Source organism: Cetorhinus maximus, chromosome 7, assembly GCF_964194155.1.
Source record: "Cetorhinus maximus chromosome 7, sCetMax3.hap1.1, whole genome shotgun sequence".
Classification (NCBI taxonomy): domain Eukaryota; kingdom Metazoa; phylum Chordata; class Chondrichthyes; order Lamniformes; family Cetorhinidae; genus Cetorhinus; species Cetorhinus maximus.
In genome coordinates, this window is record NC_135885.1 from 145,940,687 (window position 1) to 145,959,946 (window position 19,260).

Here is a 19,260-nt window from a genome sequence, read left to right on the forward strand (position 1 = left end):
TTCCAGGTGTTCCCCTGTTCCTGGGGATTCCCTGTTCCAGGTGTTCCCCTGTTCCTGAGGATTCCCTGCTCCAGGTGTTCCCCTGTTCCAGGTGTTCCCCTGTTCCTGGGGATTCCCTGCTCCAGGTGTTCCCCTGTTCCAGGTGTTCCCCTGTTCCTGGGGATTCCCTGTTCCAGGTGTTCCCCTGTTCCTGGGGATTCCCTGTTCCAGGTGTTCCCCTGTTCCTGGGGTTTCCTTGTTCCTGGGGATTCCCTGTTCCAGGTGTTCCCCTGTTCCAGGTGTTCCCCTGTTCCTGGGGATTCCCTGTTCCTGGGGATTCCCTGTTCCAGGTGTTCCCCTGTTCCGGGGATTCCCCGCTCCAGGTGTTCCCCTGTTCCAGGTGTTCCCCTGTTCCTGGGGATTCCCTGTTCCAGGTGTTCCCCTGTTCCTGGGGATTCCCTGTTCCAGGTGTTCCCCTGTTCCTGGGGATTCCCTGTTCCAGGTGTTCCCCTGTTCCTGGGGTTTCCCTGTTCCTGGGGATTCCCTGTTCCTGGGGATTCCCTCTTCTGGGGTTTGTTGGAAACATCACAAGAAGAAATTACAGATGAAAATGAAGTCAAGCAGTTATTTTGTCTTCTACCATCCGGTGCTACTGGTTTCAGTGCAGGATGTTTCCCCTGAGTACATTGGGTTAATTCCCCTGATACTAACTGCACCATATCATTAACCCCACATCATGGGAACAAACTGCATTCGACAGCCCACAACCACAATCCAACCACTTAGTGCCCTCTTGGTTAAACCGCTGCTGCTCTGTTTCCAATTGAAAACTGATGTCAATATTATTGTCTTTGTGTGAATCATCTCTGCCCACTGAATTCTCTCAGCATTATCATACAACGTTGCTATCCCGAGAGAGGAAGTGTCGATTTTATGAAGAAATTCTCCTGGTTCAGAATCTTGAACATGTAACTATACTGAGGCAAGAACACAGTCGGTCAGGTTACAGTCAGAACAATAGAAAGACTTACATTTCTATAGCACCTTTCATGACCTCAGGTGACCTAAAGTGCTTTGCAGCCAATGAAGTACTTTTGCAGTGTAGTCACTGCTGTAATGTAGGGAATACTGCAGTCCATCTGCGCACAGCAAGCTCCCAAAAATGGCAATCAGATAATGGACATGTCAACTTTTGTTTAATGATTTTGGTTGAGGGATAAGTATTATCCAGAATGATGATGAAAACTCCCCTGCTCGTCTTCAAAATAATGACCTAGGCAACCTTTAAATCCACCTGAGAGGACAGATGGACTTTCACTTAACGTCTCATCCAGAAGATGGCACCTTGCTCAGAGATCACTGCAGCGCTCCCTCAGTACTGACCCTCTGACAGTGCAGCACTCCCTCAGTACTGACCCTCTGACAGTGCAACACTCCCTCAGTACTGACCCTCCGACAGTGCGGCACTCCCTCAGTACTGACCCTCTGACAGTGCAGCACTCCCTCAGTACTGACCCTCTGACAGTGCAGCACTCCCTCAGTACTGACCCTCCGACAGTGCGGCACTCCCTCAGTACTGACCCTCTGACAGTTCAGCGCTCCCTCAGTACTGACCCTCTGACAGTGCAGCACTCCCTCAGTACTGACCCTCCGACAGTGCAGCACTCCCTCAGTACTGACCCTCTGACAGTGCAGCACTCCCTCAGTACTGACACACTGACAGTGCAGCACTCCCACAGTACTGACCCTCTGACAGTGCAGCACTCCCTCAGTACTGACACACTGACAGTGCAGCACTCCCACAGTACTGACCCTCTGACAGTGCAGCACTCCCTCAATACTGACCCTTTGACAGTGCAGCACTCCCTCAGTACTGACCCTCTGACAGTGCAGCACTCCCACAGTGCAGACCCTCTGACAGTGCAGCACCCCCTCAATACTGACCCTTTGACAGTGCCGCACTCCCTCAGTACTGACCCTCCAACAGAGCAGCACTCCCTCAGTACTGACCCTTTGACAATGCAGCACTCCCTCAGTACTGACCCTCCAACAGAGCAGCACTCCCTCAGTACTGATCCTTTGACAGTGCAGCACTCCCTCAGTACTGACCCTTTGACAATGCAGCACTCCCTCAGTACTGACCCTCTGACAGTGCAGCACTCCCTCAGTACTGACCCTCCAACAGAGCAGCACTCATTCAGTACTGACCCTTTGACAGTGCAGCACTCCCTCAGTACTGACCCTCCAACAGAGCAGCACTCCTTCAGTACTGACCCTTTGACAGTGCAGCACTCCCTCAGTACTGATCCTTTGACAGTGCAGCACTCCCTCAGTACTGATCCTTTGACAGAGCAGCACTCCCTCAGTACTGACACTTTGACAGTGCAGCACTCCCTCAGTTCTGACCCTCTGACAGTGCGGCACTCCCTCAGTACTGACCCTCCGACAGTGCAGCACTCCTTCAGTACTGACCCTTTGACAGTGCAGCGCTCCCTCAGTACTGACCCTCTGACAGTGCAGCACTCCCTCATTTCTGACTGTCTGACAGTGCAGCGCTCCCTCAGTACTGACCCTTTGACAGTGCAGCACTCCCTCAGTACTGACCCTTTGACAGGATACTGGGTGTGCCAGTCTGGATTATAGGCTGAAGGCTCTGGAGTGGACCTGAAATCCACAACCTTTGACTCTGAGGCGAAAGTGAGTGCTGCCCATTAAGCCATGAATTAATTGATGTGGAGTGAGATGGTCAATTTCTGCTCAATTTCCAATGTGGATGTGATCCTTGTATTGATTTCAGCTGCAGTGAGTTGTTCCCAAGGTGTTTACCAAGTTTACTGAGGTTGATACTGGTGCAGTTTACCAGAGTAACTCACCTCATTCAGACAAACAATAGTTCTGTATCGAAATGGTTTCATCACATTTGGAGAAACAAATACTGATTTCAAATGTCTCTGAGTCTTCTCCCAGGGTAACAGTCATAATGGAATCTGATGATGAGTCCATAATGATTTTTCTGTACTGCACTGGTTAGTGTACAGAGCCGTGAACAGTGAGGACAGAATTGGATAGTGTTGGCCAGCTCCAACAGATTGGGAGAAACAACCTGATACCATCCGGCCCCATTGAAATTGACCAGTTAAATGACCATAAACTGCATGTCCTTTAGCTGTGTACTGCGACACAGACATCAATCTCAGGCAATTGGGAGGTATCACCACACTATTTGCTTGCATGTTTGTTCTTATTGTCAATAACTGCAATGCTACCTACACTCAATCACTTCACTGAATCATTGCATCAACTCCAGCCAATCTCTGGCTTTCTGTCGCTATTTATTTTCCACCTATCAAATTCATTACTCAGCGCCCTTGTTTCCCACACTCTCCTTGTGACTGATTTAATCGGTGTGCCAAATGTGACTGTCACTTCAGTGCTGTTGTGAGACCAGAGATGTGCCAGGACTAAAGAGATCTACCTTCACACATAACTAAGAAGCAACATTGCCCTGGGGAGAACCAACATGGAACCAATACCATGGATTCAAGCCAGGCCGTACAGGGCTGATGTCAGGGAGCACACCTTCACACAATGGGGAGTGGAAATCTGGAACTCTGTCCCCCAAAAAGTTGTTAAGGCTGGGGGCCAATTGAAAATTTCAAACTGTGATAGACTTTTATTGGACCAGGGTATTAAGGGTTATGGAATCAAAGTGAGTGGATGGAGATAAGTTGGAATTCAGCCATGATCTGCTTGATTGGTGGGATAGGTTGGAGGGGCTGAATGGACTCCTCATATTCCTTTGATTGGACAGTTAATTGACTGGAAAGGTAGGTTTCAATGGGAGGATTAACATGCCAAAAGTGTTTCTGACACTTTTTGGTCACAGGATGTTGACCCCCTCTTTGTGCCTGTATCTAACCTGTTCCCACTCTTTCTATGTCCTAACTCTGTATAACACTGAACTCCACAAGTGAGTTATCTGCCCCCAGGTTAATGCACCAGGCTGATTCCTTTTGGATTTTGCAAAGTAGTCTGCATTGCCTTTAACAATTGCAAGTGAATAATGTGAAACTTTTGTCAAACACAAGGAGTTAAAGACCAACTCCTTAATTATCTGTTGAGTCACATTTTGCTTTCATTTCTTGTTTTTTCCTAGGGTGGAAAATCGTACTCAGGACCGTGTAATGGGAGAGACTGCAGTGCAGGATGCCAGTGCTTCCCAGAGAAAGGAGCCAGAGTGAGTACACACAGTCGGATTCCTATGTTTATAGGGCTTTGGGAGTGCTCAGTGAATACAGATTAGGATGGACATTCTCCTGTCCTTCCCTGCACCTTCCTTCACAAGAGTTTCAGGCAATAGCATTGCAATGATGTGACCTCACCCAGCCCACTGTATACAGGGAGATGACAGCACACTGCCTGATAGAGGCTGGCACTGGGCTAGACTCCTCACTGAGACAGAGATTCCTGAATGTGGGATTGGTTCCTCAGTGTCATCCAAGCTCGATAAATGGCTTGATATCTGGAATAGAGCAGGTAGCCACATCAACCTAATGTCGAGTTCTAGGTTGATTCCAGTCTTTGGTTCATCGTTCCTGGAATAGACCGGAACCTTCAAGGTCAACAGCAACTGGCAGTATTTTGGATGTAAGGCTCACTTTGGGAGCAGGGGCAGGCTCCAAGCAGAATTGAGAAGGTGCGACAGGACCAGGGGTCCTCCAGTGATTGCTGCCACCTTGAGGCAGCCACTATTATGTTATGTCTGCGAGTTCCGCACTTTGAACAGTTATTATCGATATTAAAGCATTACATGATCTGCAGCCCATTGAGTTATTGTGTCAGGGACCAGAAGAGAAACAAATGTAATTTTACAGTATGTTCTGAAAAGAGAAATATGTTACCCAAGCTTTTTGTCTTGCACTCATCAGGACAAACGCAAGAATGCCAAATTTCAAACAATCACAACAATTTATACTAACGGAGAAAAAAGGGTGCTGATTGGCTGTCAAGTCAACTCTGATTGGCCGAGGCATTTCCATGAAAAAAGCAATAGGAAACTATAGGCTCCCCAAACTCATGGGTAATTCAAAAAAGGCACAAGGCTTGAACATATTCCTTTTGTTTGCAGAGGCTGGGTCCCTGTGTATGAATGTATGTTGCTCCCTGCAAGTGTAAATGAGCCATGTCATGGGATTGACTGATTATCTTAAATTGGTTGTTAGTGTAGCTATTGGCACACTCAGGGTTGTTCAGCGGGTGCTGTCCAATCACAGACCCATATCTCATAGTGGACAATATAGCTCCCCAGCATGGAGCCTCACAGGATTCTCGTTCCATGAATATCAATGAGCTTCGGTGAAATGAACTCAGGAAAGTTGAGTGTGTGTACAGAGGCACTTGGTGTGTTTAAACTGTGTTGAGATAGCTAGGCTGCATTCATGGCTTCTTGTCTTATCACAGGGAAGATCTGAAGAAAATATGGAAAATAAAAGCATATAACACTCATGAGTCAAGGCACACAGATGGAAAAAACATAAGTGATAACTAAATGTGTCTAGAGAATGAGCCAGGTTTTGAGAGATTCATCCTCTCAAACATGATATCCCAGCACTGACTCACTAATAATCTGGAGGAATGTTTTGATGTAGATAAAGGGTTCAACTCTGACTATAACCTGGCAGTTGAATGTTAAATAACCCCATCTGGCTGTTTACAAGAGACAAGAGTATTGGATTCTGAGATCCTGGATGGAACAAGGTCTAAAAATGTCATGATAACCTTTTAGTCAATGCATTGTGTTTCATTGTTATCTTTCCTGTATTGAGATGGTAAATGTATATTCCAGTGTTGAGATTCTGTGCAATCAGTGTCGGAAAGCCAATTTCCTGTAGGGTAGGTTCTGGCTGGACTGTCGATGGGAAAGGCACCATTGCTGTGCCCTGCTTAAACTCCGGCAAACCTTGTGCACCCTCGGTGGTCCTGAAATTGTAAGAGCATGGGAACAGGAGCAGGCCATTCAGCCCCTTGAGCCAGCTGCTCCATTCAGTTAGATCATGGCCAGGATTCCCCGGCCCTGTTGTGGGTGGGACCTGCTGCAGGGGGTTCAACGGCCCAGCCAAAAGTCCACTGGCTTTCAGCAGGAATGATGGATCCCAGTGGTAGGTGGGGCCAGAAAATCCCACCCCCCACCCTGTGTGATCATCAACCTGGTGCTGCCGACCAGGGTTGAAGGGGTTTGGTAATTAGGATATGTCCCTGTTTGTACAGAGTTTACACTCCATCAGGCAAAGCTACAGTTTCTCCAACAGGTTGCTCCCGAGACTCGGGAACAGAACAATGGCTTTCTGTATCAGCTGCAGATCTCGAGATAGCACTCACATCAATCAGAAGGTTGTTGATTCAGTGCTCATTAAAGAGAATTAAACCCATAACCCAGACTTCAATATAATATTGAGGGAGTGCTGCGCTGTTGGAGGGTCAGTACTGAGGGAGAGCTGCACTGTCAGAGGGTCAGTACTGAGGGAGTGCTGTACTGTTAGAGGGTCAGTACTGAGGGAGTGCTGCACTGTCAGAGGGTCAGTACTGAGGGAGTGCTGCACTGTCGGAGAGTCAGTACTGAGGGAGTGCTGCACTGTCAGAGAGTCAGTACTGAGGGAGTGCTGCACTGTCAGAGGGTCAGTACTGAGGGAGTGCTGTACTGTTAGAGGGTCAGTACTGAGGGAGTGCTGCACTGTCAGAGGGTCAGTACTGAGGGAGTGCTGCACTGTCAGAGAGTCAGTACTGAGGGAGTGCTGCACTGTCAGAGGGTCAGTACTGAGGGAGTGCTGCACTGTCAGAGGGTCAGTACTGAGGGAGTGCTGCACTGTCAGAGGGTCAGTACTGAGGGAGTGCTGCACTGTTAGAGGGTCAGTACTGAGGGAGTGCTGTGATGTCGGAGGGTCAGTACTGAGGGAGTGCTGCACTGTCAGAGGGTCAGTACTGAGGGAGCGCTGCACTGTCAGAGGGTCAGTACTGAGGGAGTGCTGCACTGTCAGAGGGTCAGTACTGAGGGAGTGCTGCACTGTCAGAGGGTCAGTACTGAGGGAGCGCTGCACTGTCAGAGGGTCAGTACTGAGGGAGTGCTGCACTGTCAGAGGGTCAGTACTGAGGGAGTGCTGCACTGTCAGAGGGTCAGTACTGAGGGAGCACTGCACTGTCAAAGGGTCAGTACTGAGGGAGTGCTGCACTGTCAGAGGGTCAGTACTGAGGGAGTGCTGCACTGTCAGAGGGTCAGTACTGAGGGAGCGCTGCACTGTCAGAGGGTCAGTACTGAGGGAGTGCTGCACCGTCAGAGGGTCAGTACTGAGGGAGCGCTGCACTGTCAGAGGGTCAGTACTGAGGGAGTGCTGCACTGTCAGAGGGTCAGTACTGAGGGAGTGCTGCACTGTCAGAGGGTCAGTACTGAGGGAGTGCTGCACTGTCAGAGGGTCAGTACTGAGGGAGTGCTGCACTGTCAGAGGGTCAGTACTGAGGGAGTGCCGCACTGTCAGAGGGTCAGTACTGAGGGAGCACTGCACTGTCAAAGGGTCAGTACTGAGGGAGTGCTGCACTGTCAGAGGGTCAGTACTGAGGGAGTGCTGCACTGTCAGAGGGTCAGTACTGAGGGAGTGTTGCACTGTCAGAGGGTCAGTACTGAGGGAGTGCTGCACTGTCAGAGGGTCAGTACTGAGGGAGCGCTGCACTGTCAGAGGGTCAGTACTGAGGGAGTGCTGCACCGTCAGAGGGTCAGTACTGAGGGAGTGCTGCACTGTCAGAGGGTCAGTACTGAGGGAGTGCTGCACTGTCAGAGGGTCAGTACTGAGGGAGTGCTGCACTGTCAGAGGGTCAGTACTGAGGGAGTGCTGCACTGTCAGAGGGTCAGTACTGAGGGAGTGCTGCACTGTCAGAGGGTCAGTACTGAGGGAGTGCCGCACTGTCAGAGGGTCAGTACTGAGGGAGCGCTGCACTGTCAGAGGGTCAGTACTGAGGGAGTGCTGCACTGTCAGAGGGTCAGTACTGAGGGAGCCCAACCCTGTTGGATGGTCAGTACTGAGGGAGTGCTGCACTGTCAGAGGGTCAGTACTGAGGGAGTGCTGCACTGTCAGAGGGTCGGTACTGAGGGAGTGCTGCACTGTCAGAGGGTCAGTACTGAGGGAGTGCTGCACTGTCAGAGGGTCAGTACTGAGGGAGTGCTGCACTGTCAGAGGGTCAGTACTGAGGGAGTGCTGCACTGTCAGAGGTTCAGTACTGAGGGAGTGCTGCACTGTCAGAGGGTCAGTACTGAGGGAGTGCTGCACTGTTGGAGGTGCCTTTTTGCAGATTCAGAGTTGGGGCCCCCGAAGCAAAGTTTTCTCTCTGAGATGGCCCTATCCCTCCATTCATTTTCAGCCCAAAGACAGTAACAATTCCACTTGCTAACGTCTGTGTCTGAAGAAGAGTCATACGGACTCGAAACGTTAACTCTGTTTCCCTCTCCACAGAAGCTGTCAGACATGCTGAGTCCTTCCAGCATCTTCTATTTTTGTAACAATTCCATTAGCTTGTTTGGCATCAATGGTTGCACAATGTTCAGCACCATTCGCGACTCCTCAGACACTGAAGCAGTCCATGTCCAAATGCAGCAAGACCTGGACAATATCCAGGCTTGGGCTGACAAGTGGCAACTAACATTCGTGTCACACAAGTGTCAGTCAATGACCATCTCCAACAAGAGAGAATCTAACCATCGCCCCTTGACATTCAATGGCATTACCATCACTGAATCCCCCACTATCAACATCCTGGGGGTTACCATTGACCAGAAACTGAACTGGACCAGCCATATAAATACTGTGGCTACAAGAGCAGGTCAGAGGCTAGGAATCCTGAATCCTCCTGACTCCCCAAAGCCTGTCCACCATCTACAAGGCACAAGTCAGGAGTGTGATGGAATACTCCCCACTTGCCTGGATGAGTGCAGCTCCCACAACACTCAAGAAGCTTGACACCATCCAGGACAAAGCAGCCCCGCTTGATTGGCACCACATCCACTACTTTAAACATTCACTCCCTCCACCACCAATGCACAGTAGCAGCAGTGTGTACCATCTACAAGATGCACTGCAGGAATTCACCAAGGCTCCTTAAACAGCACCTTCCAAACCCACGACCTTTACCATCTAGAAGGACAAGGGCAGCAGATAAATGGGAACACCACCACCTGGAAGTTCCCCTCCAAGTCACTCACCATCCTGACTTGGAAATATATCACCGTTCCTTCACTGTCGCTGGGTTAAAATCCTGGAACCCCCTCCCTAACAGCACTGTGGGTGTACCTACACCACATGGACTGCAGCGGTTCAAGAAGGCAGCTCACCACCACCTTCTCAAGGGCAATTAGGGATGGGTAATAAATGTTGGCCCAGCCAGCGACACCCACATCCTGTAAATGAATCAAAGACAGAGTGAGGACACCTTTTACTAAATTTAGATGGCAAAGAAAAATACACTGCCTCATGCTGCTGGAGCTCAGTTTATGATGCCTGTCTAAATGCCTTAGGGTTGTCTGAGTTAGTGCTGTGAGAGTTTGTTGACTCTGGATCTATCAGTAAATCATTGGCACACTGGCTCTGATTATCCATCTAGCGAGCAAAGATTAACCATACATAAGAGGCAGAGAGGCACAGAGACAGAGAAAGAGAGAGAAAAAGACAGAGACAGAGATAGAAAGAGAGAGAGTCAGAGACAGAAAGGGACATAGAGAGAGATAGAGAGAGTCAGAGTGACACAGAGAGAGACAGAGACAGAGAGACACAGGTAGAGACCAGTGACAAAGAGAGACAGGGACAGAGAGAGAGAATCAGAGAGAAACAGAGACACAGAGGGAGACAGACAGAGAGATACAGACAGACAGCGAGAGAGAGAGTCAGTGCAATGCAGAGATAGAGACTGAGAGACACGCAGAGAGAGGCAGAGACACAGAGACAAAGGGAGAGAAAGGGAGAGAAAGAGATAGGGACAGAGAGAGATAGACAGAGAAGGAGAGACATACAGAAACAAACATAGTGAGAGAGAGAGAGAGTCAAAGATGATAAAGAGAAAAGGCAAGACTGGCAGAGAGAGAAAATGGGGAGGGGGAAGAATGGAAGACAGACAAAAGGGGAAGATAGGGAGGCAGAAAAAGAGGCAACAGAGAGGGAAATGGAGATGGGGTGGGGAAAGCGAGAAACTTAGAGAGACAGACAGACAGAAAGGGCAAAAGATCCAGAAGTATATTAAAAAGGTGAGAGAGAGGGAGGAAGAAAGAGACAGAGAGACAGGGAGAGTCAGAAAGAGAGAAACCAAATGAAAGAGGAGGAATAGAGAGTGAGGGAGAGTGAAAAAAGGACAGAATACCACAGCAAAAATAAAAAATACCTGGAAAAACTCAGCAGGTCTGGCAGCATCTGCAGAGAGGAGCACAGTTAACGTTTTGAGTCCGTATGACTCTTGATTGTTTTGGGATACAGTGCTTGATGGAAAGTTATATCTTGGCCATCTATCTAGTTTGTCCCAGAGCAAGAATATGTTTTGTACATTGAGTGCACTTGGTATCTGAAGCAGAGCAACAGCCTAGCGAGCATTTAGCTGATGGCCCCTATGACCCACCCATGCCCCCCTTCTGCTATACAACTGCCGCCTGAGTGTTGGAATCTTACGGCAGCCAAATATCAGGGTGAATTTGGTGGCAATGTTTATACTTTGACTTTTGATGCAAAGCAGATGTCCATTCAAAATGAATCCCAAATGACCAACTATAAATGTGAATGAGCTTCTAGAAGCTGTCATGGGTTATTGAGAAGAACTTTATCTCCGAGCCTTTCACACTGACTACCCTTCTCTGTGGGGTCTCCTGGGGAATCCAGCTGATAAGAGTGTATAATGTTATCAAAGAAGCCTTGGTTAGTGAAGTCACTTTGAACTGTTTGTACAATGAGCCTGTTTTGTGACCCTTGACCTTTACCAGCTTTGCGGGGGAGGTGGGGTGGAGTATGGTGGGGGAGGGGAACCTAGAGCAATCCACGGTTGGTTTAACAATGAGTTGGATTATTCTCTCTATCCGTTCCTTTTCATCTGCCTTTCTCCATTTCTCTCTCTAATCTTACAATTTAGACTTTATCTTATCCCATTTAGTTCTCCTTCAAGTTGGTTAAGGGGGTATTTAATAGAGATTTTCAAAATCGTGATAGAGTAAATAAGGAGAAACTGTTTCCCGTGGCAGGAGGGTCAGTAATATCAGCCTGATACCAGAGGGACACAGATTTTCGGAGGGAGTGACGATGAGAACTTTTTTTCACAGCGAGTTGTTGTGATCTGGAAGGCGCTGCCTGAGAGGGCGGTGGGAGCAGATTCAATAATAGTTTTCAAAAGGAGATTGGATGAGTATTTGAAAGGGAAACATTTGCAGGAGATGGGGAAAAAGCAGGAGGAGAGAGGGACGATAGATCTTGCACAGAGTCGGAACAGGCACAATGTGCAAATTGGCTGCTGTGTTTTCTACAATACAACAGTGGCTAAACTTCAAAAAGTACTTCATTTGAAGTGCTTTGGAACATCCTGAGGTCATGAAAGGAGTTAGAGAAATGAACATATTTCTTTCTGCAGCATACTAAAGCTTTTCCAAGAGTTTTGGGCCACTTGTCCAGAGCCTCAGCCTATCTTCTTGTGGTATAAGGGTCTGGCACATAAAGGGTTAACATGGGACTGAGTACAGTACCGCCCACACAGTGATGTAAGAGAACACATGACCCGCACCTAGGGGGTCAGTGTAGTGTTGGACAGAGCCATGTGTAGAAACAAGCATGGAGACAGCTCCTAGCTTGGACCTTTACTGTACCTATGTATATAGTTTCTAGTCGTTAATAAATACTTACTGTCGAACTACCTAAGACTACAAATACCTTAATAAGACCTGCTGAGCTACGCCCAACACCTTACAACACCTCTCAGCTGGTGAGGATGCTCAAGACTCGGAGTTTAGACATCGTTCCTTAAAGGAATCATTGCAAACACCAACGAGGTTAAAAGAATCTGCATCTGAAATGAGAGCCCTGGAGCCTCATTGAAACATTGAAAATGTTGGCAGGGAAAATGACCTTAACCAATTTAACAGTGATCGGAGTCCCCTGTGGGGATCAGGCTTGGATCTGTGCCAGCTGCTAAACTAGTTATCACTGCAACTGCATCATGCCTATAAAACAGGCCTGGCAATGTCAAACCTGAACCCTGAGATGTCGAATCTGTGAGAAATAACTTATTAACTCAGTAACTTTAAATGGCCCCATCCATTTTTAACCAGCTTTTGCCTTTCACACATCAAGCTTATTTTGAAAGAAAAAATGCAGCCTGCACTGTCCACATTATTCATGAAGCCATGAACCTTGACAAAATGTCACCATCCGTCATTTCAGCCAGGAGTTAAGAGTGGGAACTATGAATATTAACATTTCTGTAGCCTTAGTAACTTACAAACGATTTTTAAGATGAGAAAATAATTTACTCTTACATTGTACCCCTCATACTTCCTCAGAACATCCCAAAATATTTCGTAGCCAATGAATTACTTTCTTACCTTTGGAATATAGACAAAAGCAGCAATTTTTCTCCAAATTTCGTTTGGCTGTGAAGCACTTTGGGATGTCCCAAGTTCACAAACAGCCACATACAAATACAGTACAAATACATATTTCCCTTGCTTTTCTCTGGCTTAAACTTGATACATTTTGAGTCAGGTCAGTTCCCTTCAGTATAAAAAGGGTCTATCCTGTCACTATCACAGAATGAAGCAAAGATTGATGAGAGTGAGGTGATTATGGGGCTTGGGCCAGTTGTGACCTTGACTTGCGATCATTGTGGTGTGGGCCTGCAGCTCGGACACGCAGAGACCTCAGCTTGTCCAGGATTAACTCATGCACGTTACCCTGATTCCTGCACATTGTAATGAGGTCAGGAGCAGTGCTCTGGGGAGTCACGCACTCTACATCGCTCATCTTCCTCCTCTTTCTACAGCCCTTCACTAACTCTTTGAGATTGTGAAGTATAAGGGGTGAGCCTCTCCCGCCATAAGTGATTCCAGGGAATAGATTTTCAACACCCCAAACCTTGGAAAATGTGCCCCACCCTCTCTCTGGGTTTTGATTCGCAAGAAATGTTAAGTTTGATTAAAACACCGTCTCCTTTACATCGCTTTCTGATCTAGAAACAGGGGCTGGAATTTTCCGGCCCCATCAGTGTCGGGTGTCATGGCCGCGGGGGGGGGGGGGGGGGGGGGGGGTTGCGGGAGTGGGAGGGGTGGAGGGGGTGGGGGGAGGGGGGTGCGGGAGTGGGGGGTGCGGTGGAGGGGGTGGGTGGAGGGGGGTGGAGGGGGGTGCGGGAGTGGGGGGTGCGGTGGAGGGGGTGGGTGGAGGGGGTGGGTGGAGGGGGGTGCGGGAGTGGGGGGTGCGGTGGAGGGGGTGGGTGGAGGGGGTGGGTGGAGGGGGGTGCGGGAGTGGGGGGTGCGGTGGAGGGGGTGGGTGGAGGGGGGTGGAGGGGGGTGGAGGGGGTGGGGGGGTGCGGGAGTGGGGGGTGCGGTGGAGGGGGTGGGTGGAGGGGGGTGGAGGGGGGTGGAGGGGGTGGGGGGGTGCGGGAGTGGGGGGTGCGGTGGAGGGGGTGGGTAGAGGGGGGTGGAGGGGCGGGGTGGCAAGGGGTAGGGGCAACAATATGGCGAGAAGGCCAAACATCGGTTTCACGCCGTCATGAAACCAGTTTGTGATCGTCTGCTCCCCCCGTCAATTGCGGGGCCGGGTTTCCCATTGCCACACATCGGGAACCTAATTCCAATATTTCAACATCTCATTATAAGCCCCGTTTGCCGGAATCATTCCCCCCATGTCAAATTTACCACCCCTGTCAGCGTGATTTCAGAGCGGTGAGCTTCCTGACTGCACCTGGCGAGCTGAACTCTGTGGGGAACTCGGAGGTGAGTGCACAGAGCCTTGTGTGGCGCCAGCGAGGGTCACCCACAGGACATCGAGGAAGAGGCAATGGGGTGGGAGGGGAACACAGGCAAGTCGCTATCTCCCAGCTGCCTGTCAATGCTGTGCCGGAGCAAGGGCTCCAGTGCGGGTCGGACCAGAAGGATGGGGGCAAGGGCAAGGCAGCACAGACTGAAAGAGGCACTCGAGCCCATGTGGGTGGGGAGGGGGTGAGGGAAGTGGCCACGCACTTGGAAAATCTTGTGAAAAGTGAGCAATTCTTCCCCAGCTGAGACCGTTCAGCTGCAGCTCCATTGACCTGCTGGGAGCCGGGCCTCTGAAACTTTCTGCCCACTCGAACAACACAGAAGAATGAAAATGCCACCAAATGCTCCAGAACCTTTCACCCCCGCGGGCACAGACTGCAAATTAATGTGCACCTTAGGGGGCAGCAGAACAATTGGCCAACTGGGCAAGTTGTAGAATCCCCTTGTGAAAGGGGCCATGGTGCAGTCACTGGTGGAGATGCTCACATCCCCTTGCAATGTCTTTATTAAGGTTTGGACCAGTGTCCCTCATGGTTCAAGCTAACAGCTCAGCCTTGCAGTGTGGGTTAGGAGAATGTCTGTGCCTGAGCTGAGATCACAGCGTGCAGTCCAGTGGGCAAAGCTGCTGCCAATCGGTCAAGTGGAGTGGGGCGGAAATGGGTGGGGTTTCAGACGGCCAATGAGTGCACTACACACTGGCCATCCTAGTGGTGGCCAGAACTCTCCTGCATGTGTGAAGGGGCCTTCGGACTTAACCAAGAGAGGTTCTTAGTAAACCCATCCAAACCCATACGTCCCTCTTTGATCCTGCAGGGGGAGAACATCAGGATCATGGAGCCTGGTGATTTAGTGGGATGCCTCATGGTTTACAGGGAGCAGAGAAGATGATGAAGAGTGCGCCGGAGGTGCCTGGCTCAGCAAAGGGAGGAGCATCTCCCTCAAGATGAAGGGGTGGCAGGGCCGGCTGCACAGGCTGCTGAAGATCCACAGAGAGCCGTCACTCGGAGGCAACTCACTAGACCCAGGGTTTATGTGTCATTCCTGTAGATGACTGAGAACCAGTGTCACCGAAGACAGCACATGTCTAGGGAACTGGTCGGTCACATATGCCACCTGCTGCAGGATTTGGCGCCACGGGGACATGGTGGGCATCCACTGCCAGTGGCTGTGAAAGTGACCGCAATGCTCAATTTTTACACCAGTGACTCCTCCCAGGGCTCCACAGGTGACCTGTGCCGGATCTCACAAGCCTCCACACACAAGCTGAACTTGGGGGCAGCAAGTTTCCTCCCTTTGGCAGCCATGACTTTGCAGCAGTTTCCAATTGCTCAGCGAGAGCTCACTCTGTGCAGGGGCCCCCTTTAAATACAGCGCCCAGATTACTGAAGGCCTGAGGTGACGGTGGGGTGGGTGCATCAGAGGCTGCCCCAGAAGCAATCCAGCGTGTTTCCTGAGAATGCATCATTAATGAGGCAGGATGTGCCGGGAATGGGACGATGAAGTGTGAAAAGCCGCCATCGTGACCAGCGGGTAACCCGACCTTTTCTCGGCCGCTACCACACTTTGTGCAAATCTGGGATGATTCCATCCAGGGAGTTGGGAAAGAAGCAATGATAAAGCCGTAATGGAAGGGAGCAAATTTCAATTGAGCGAGTTGCATTTTGTAATTTTCCATATGTGCTGTGTTAAAGATTCTAAGCTCAGGAGGAGGCCACTCAGCCCATTGTGCATGGAGCAGTTCTAGCTCATTAACCAGGGCTGCTCCATCCCTTATCCTTCCATATTCCATCTGTACAAGCTCTTATCCAATTCTCCTTTAAACAATTCTTCTCAGAAGCTCTCTGTGATTCAACATTCCCAGCCCCAAAGCACCTCATCCCACGTTCCCCCTCTAGTCTCCCAGTGAGATTCGGCTGCTTTGTCACTGACTTAAAAATATGATTTTTCACTTTTAACTCTCTCCAAATGTTCATAATTTTGGAAACCTCAATTTCCTTTAACAATTCCTGATCCAGGAAAAAAAGGATCCAGTGTTTTTGAGCCTTTTTCTCTGAGCATATCCTCACAGTCCTGGTGCTTATAGCGTCATAGAGTTTTACAGCATGGGAAGAGGCCCTTCGGCCCATCGTGTCCGTGCCAGCTATCAAGCACCTATTATTCTAAACCCATTTTCCAGCACTTGGCCCGTAGCCCTGTACACTATGGTGTTTCAAATGCTCATCAAAATACTTCCTAAATGTTGTGAGGGTTCCTGCCTCTACCTCGTGAATGGTCCCTGTCCTCTGTCCTCTGTCCATTGCTTCAATATCCATCCTAGAGTGAGGTGACCGTCATGCAATGCTCCAACAATCTCCTAGCCAATAGTTGGGAATTTTCCTCTTAATTATTTAGCACAGTGGATTCTCTATCTGTTGTAGAACCTGTCTGATTTGCATTCAATTGGTTTCAATGGGATGAAATTGAATGGGTTCAAGGATGGTCAAACAAAACCCTCACTGGATTAATCACCAGACACAAATGACCCAGTTTTGTAATTTGGGTGGGGCTTCTGGTCCCGCTCACCGCTGGGACCACCCACTCCTACTGCACCCCTGCAGCGGCTCCTGTCATGATGGGGCTGGAAAATCCCGGCCATGGTATTTACAGCACAGGAACAGGCCATTCGGCCCAGCTGCCTGTGCTGGTGCCTCCTCCCACCCTACTTCATCTCACCCTATCAGCATACCCTTCTACTCCTTTCTCCTTCACACATTTATCCAGCTTCTCCTTAAACGTATCTATATTATTCACCTCAACTGGGAGCGAGTTCCGCATTCTCACCACCCTCTGGGTAAAGAAATTTCTCCTGAATTCCCTACTGGGTTTATTTGTGACTATTTTACATTGAGGGTCCCTAGTTCTGGTCTGTAACAAAAGCGGAAACATCTTCTCTATGCCTAACCCCGTCAAACCCCATTATAATTTTAAAGACTTTGATTCCATTGTCCCTCAATCTTCTCTTTCCTAGAGAAAAGAGTCCTAGTCTATTTGCTGCAGCCATTCAAGTATCATTTCCTTTTGTATTGAACATTCCAAAACCTAGCGTCTGATTTATGGCATGTTAGCAGTCTCCGTGTTTCTAGCTGTAGAAGCTGGGTCTGAGCAGGGCACCCGCTGAACTGACTATTGGCTGGCGCAGTGATTGCTGAGACTTGGCTGACATCAGGGGCTGGACAGAAAGAGCTGGTGAAGACTCAGGGGACAGAACTGTGGGAAAAGGTCAGATGCCATAAAGTTTTGAACGTCTAGATGTTTTGTTAAAATAAACAGATAGAAGTGTTGACATTATTGGGTGGTCATGGTGGATTTTGGAGGATGGTCCCATTAGAGCATGTTTTCTTCCCAAAATTTCACTGGGAATTGGCGATTACAGAAAACTCCTGACACGGAAATGTTGGGAAGCCTCAAAACAGTCAGTAGACGGATTAATGTGAGCGAGGTTTACTTGAACCCACCAGAACTGTTTGAAATGTCTCTAGAAATGGATGAGAATTAATCAATTCAGTGGTTAATTTAAAAATCTTATCCTCTTTTTTTAAATCCCTCCATGGCCTCACCCCCTCTCTATCTCTGTAATTGCCACCAGCCCCACAACCCTCTGAGATCTCTGCAGCCCTCCAATTCTGGTTTCTTGATCATTGCCAAGTTCCATTATTGGCAGGAATGTCTCCAGCTGCCTAGGCCCTAAGCTCTGGAATTTCCTCCCTAAACCTCTCCTGGAGATTAATTGCCTATCCCTGGAGACTCCAGGACAATCCCGGAGGGTTGGCAGCCTGTGGTCTTCACTGCTCTATGTTTTACTGGTCTCTTCAGTTTCTGGAGTAGAGTAAACCTGATCTTCATCACCATCACCAGAAGAAATGTGAGGACAGATTTCAACACAATGTAACTTGTGTGAGTCTGACACTCAGACTAACCTTGCACCAAGATTACCCACAGAGAGGCTGGGGAGGGAAACCACCCCAAACAAGGTAGTCTGTAGCTTTGTCTAATAATGTAGAACAGACATTAGCGAATTGGAAAGCCCCCTTACATCTCTCCTGATCTTTAATGCAGAGAATTCACAGAACAGGAACAGGTCTAAGCTAGTCTTCATGCTCCACACAAGCCTCGTTCCAAGTGGAACCATCATCTCCACATGTACCCCATCCAACCCGTTTATAAAACCTCGATCGGGTCACCTATCAGTCTGTTTTCTAAAGACCCCCAGCATGTTCAGTCTTTCCCGATTGTCAATTCCTTTGACTTCAATGGGACTGAAAATGAGGGGAGATTTGAAAGGGGCAGCAGATTCACGATTGTCCATTTTACACTTTGTACAAAAGCAAAATGACCCCTAACGTGTGGAAATTTAGTGATGACCGTTCTAACAGTTTGTCACATCTGCAAACAAAGCTTTATCCACTGGGTCATTACAGAATGTTGATGAAGGTCAAATATACACCTGGAATCCGAAAGTCTCAGGCCCCGACCCTAAAGCAGCCAAAGAGCGGCTGTCTGGAATGTACAATATTAATCATTGATTTCCTAAGATCCCCTCACACTGTGTGGGAGCAAGTGTTGAAAACACTTGCGTCATTTCCATATTGAAGAGTTCACAGGCGATTAAGTCAGGACCAGCCAATTTTAACAGTAATGCAGCTCAGTTGATCAGTAACCAGAGGACACAGGTTTAAAACAATCTGCAAAAGAACCCGGGGGGTGGAGGGAGATGAGGGGAATTTTTTAGGCAGTGAGTTGCTGTGATCTGGAATGTGCTGCCTGAAAGGGCGGTGGAAGCAGATTCAATAGAAACTTTCAAAAGGAAATTGGATAAATATTTGAAAAGGAAAAAAAAAATCACAGAGGGGGGTCTAATCGGATAGCCCCTTCAAAGAGCCAGCACAGGCACAATGGGCCAAATGGCCTCCTTCAGTGCAGTGAGATTCTCTGATTCTGTTTCTGTCAAGAAGCAGAGAAGATTCTATTGATGATAAAAACATCAGAACAGTTGTGTCCTGGTGTGTTACCTCAAAGAGCTTTTGACTGAACAAGGCGATTCGGAACGAGAGGTGAAAGGGTGAAGATCATGACTGGAATTGTGTGTAGCGTTCTGGTCTCTTTATCTAAGGAAGGATATACTTGCCTTGGAAAGAGTGCAGCAAAGCTTCACTGGATTGATGCTGGGATGAGGAGAGCCTGACTCATGACGAGGCAGCTCCATAGGG

General features: G+C 48.9%; 1 protein-coding gene across 1 annotated transcript in view; it reads left to right on the forward strand.

The window, feature by feature from the left end:
* Nucleotides 1-19,260, forward strand: part of LOC144683063 (uncharacterized) — a 184,582-nt gene that overhangs the window by 27,520 nt on the left and 137,802 nt on the right. The window contains exon 3 of the mRNA XM_078546077.1: nt 4,136-4,216. Within this exon, the coding sequence (XP_078402203.1) occupies nt 4,136-4,216 (81 nt within the window). The remainder of the gene's footprint in view (nt 1-4,135; nt 4,217-19,260) is intronic.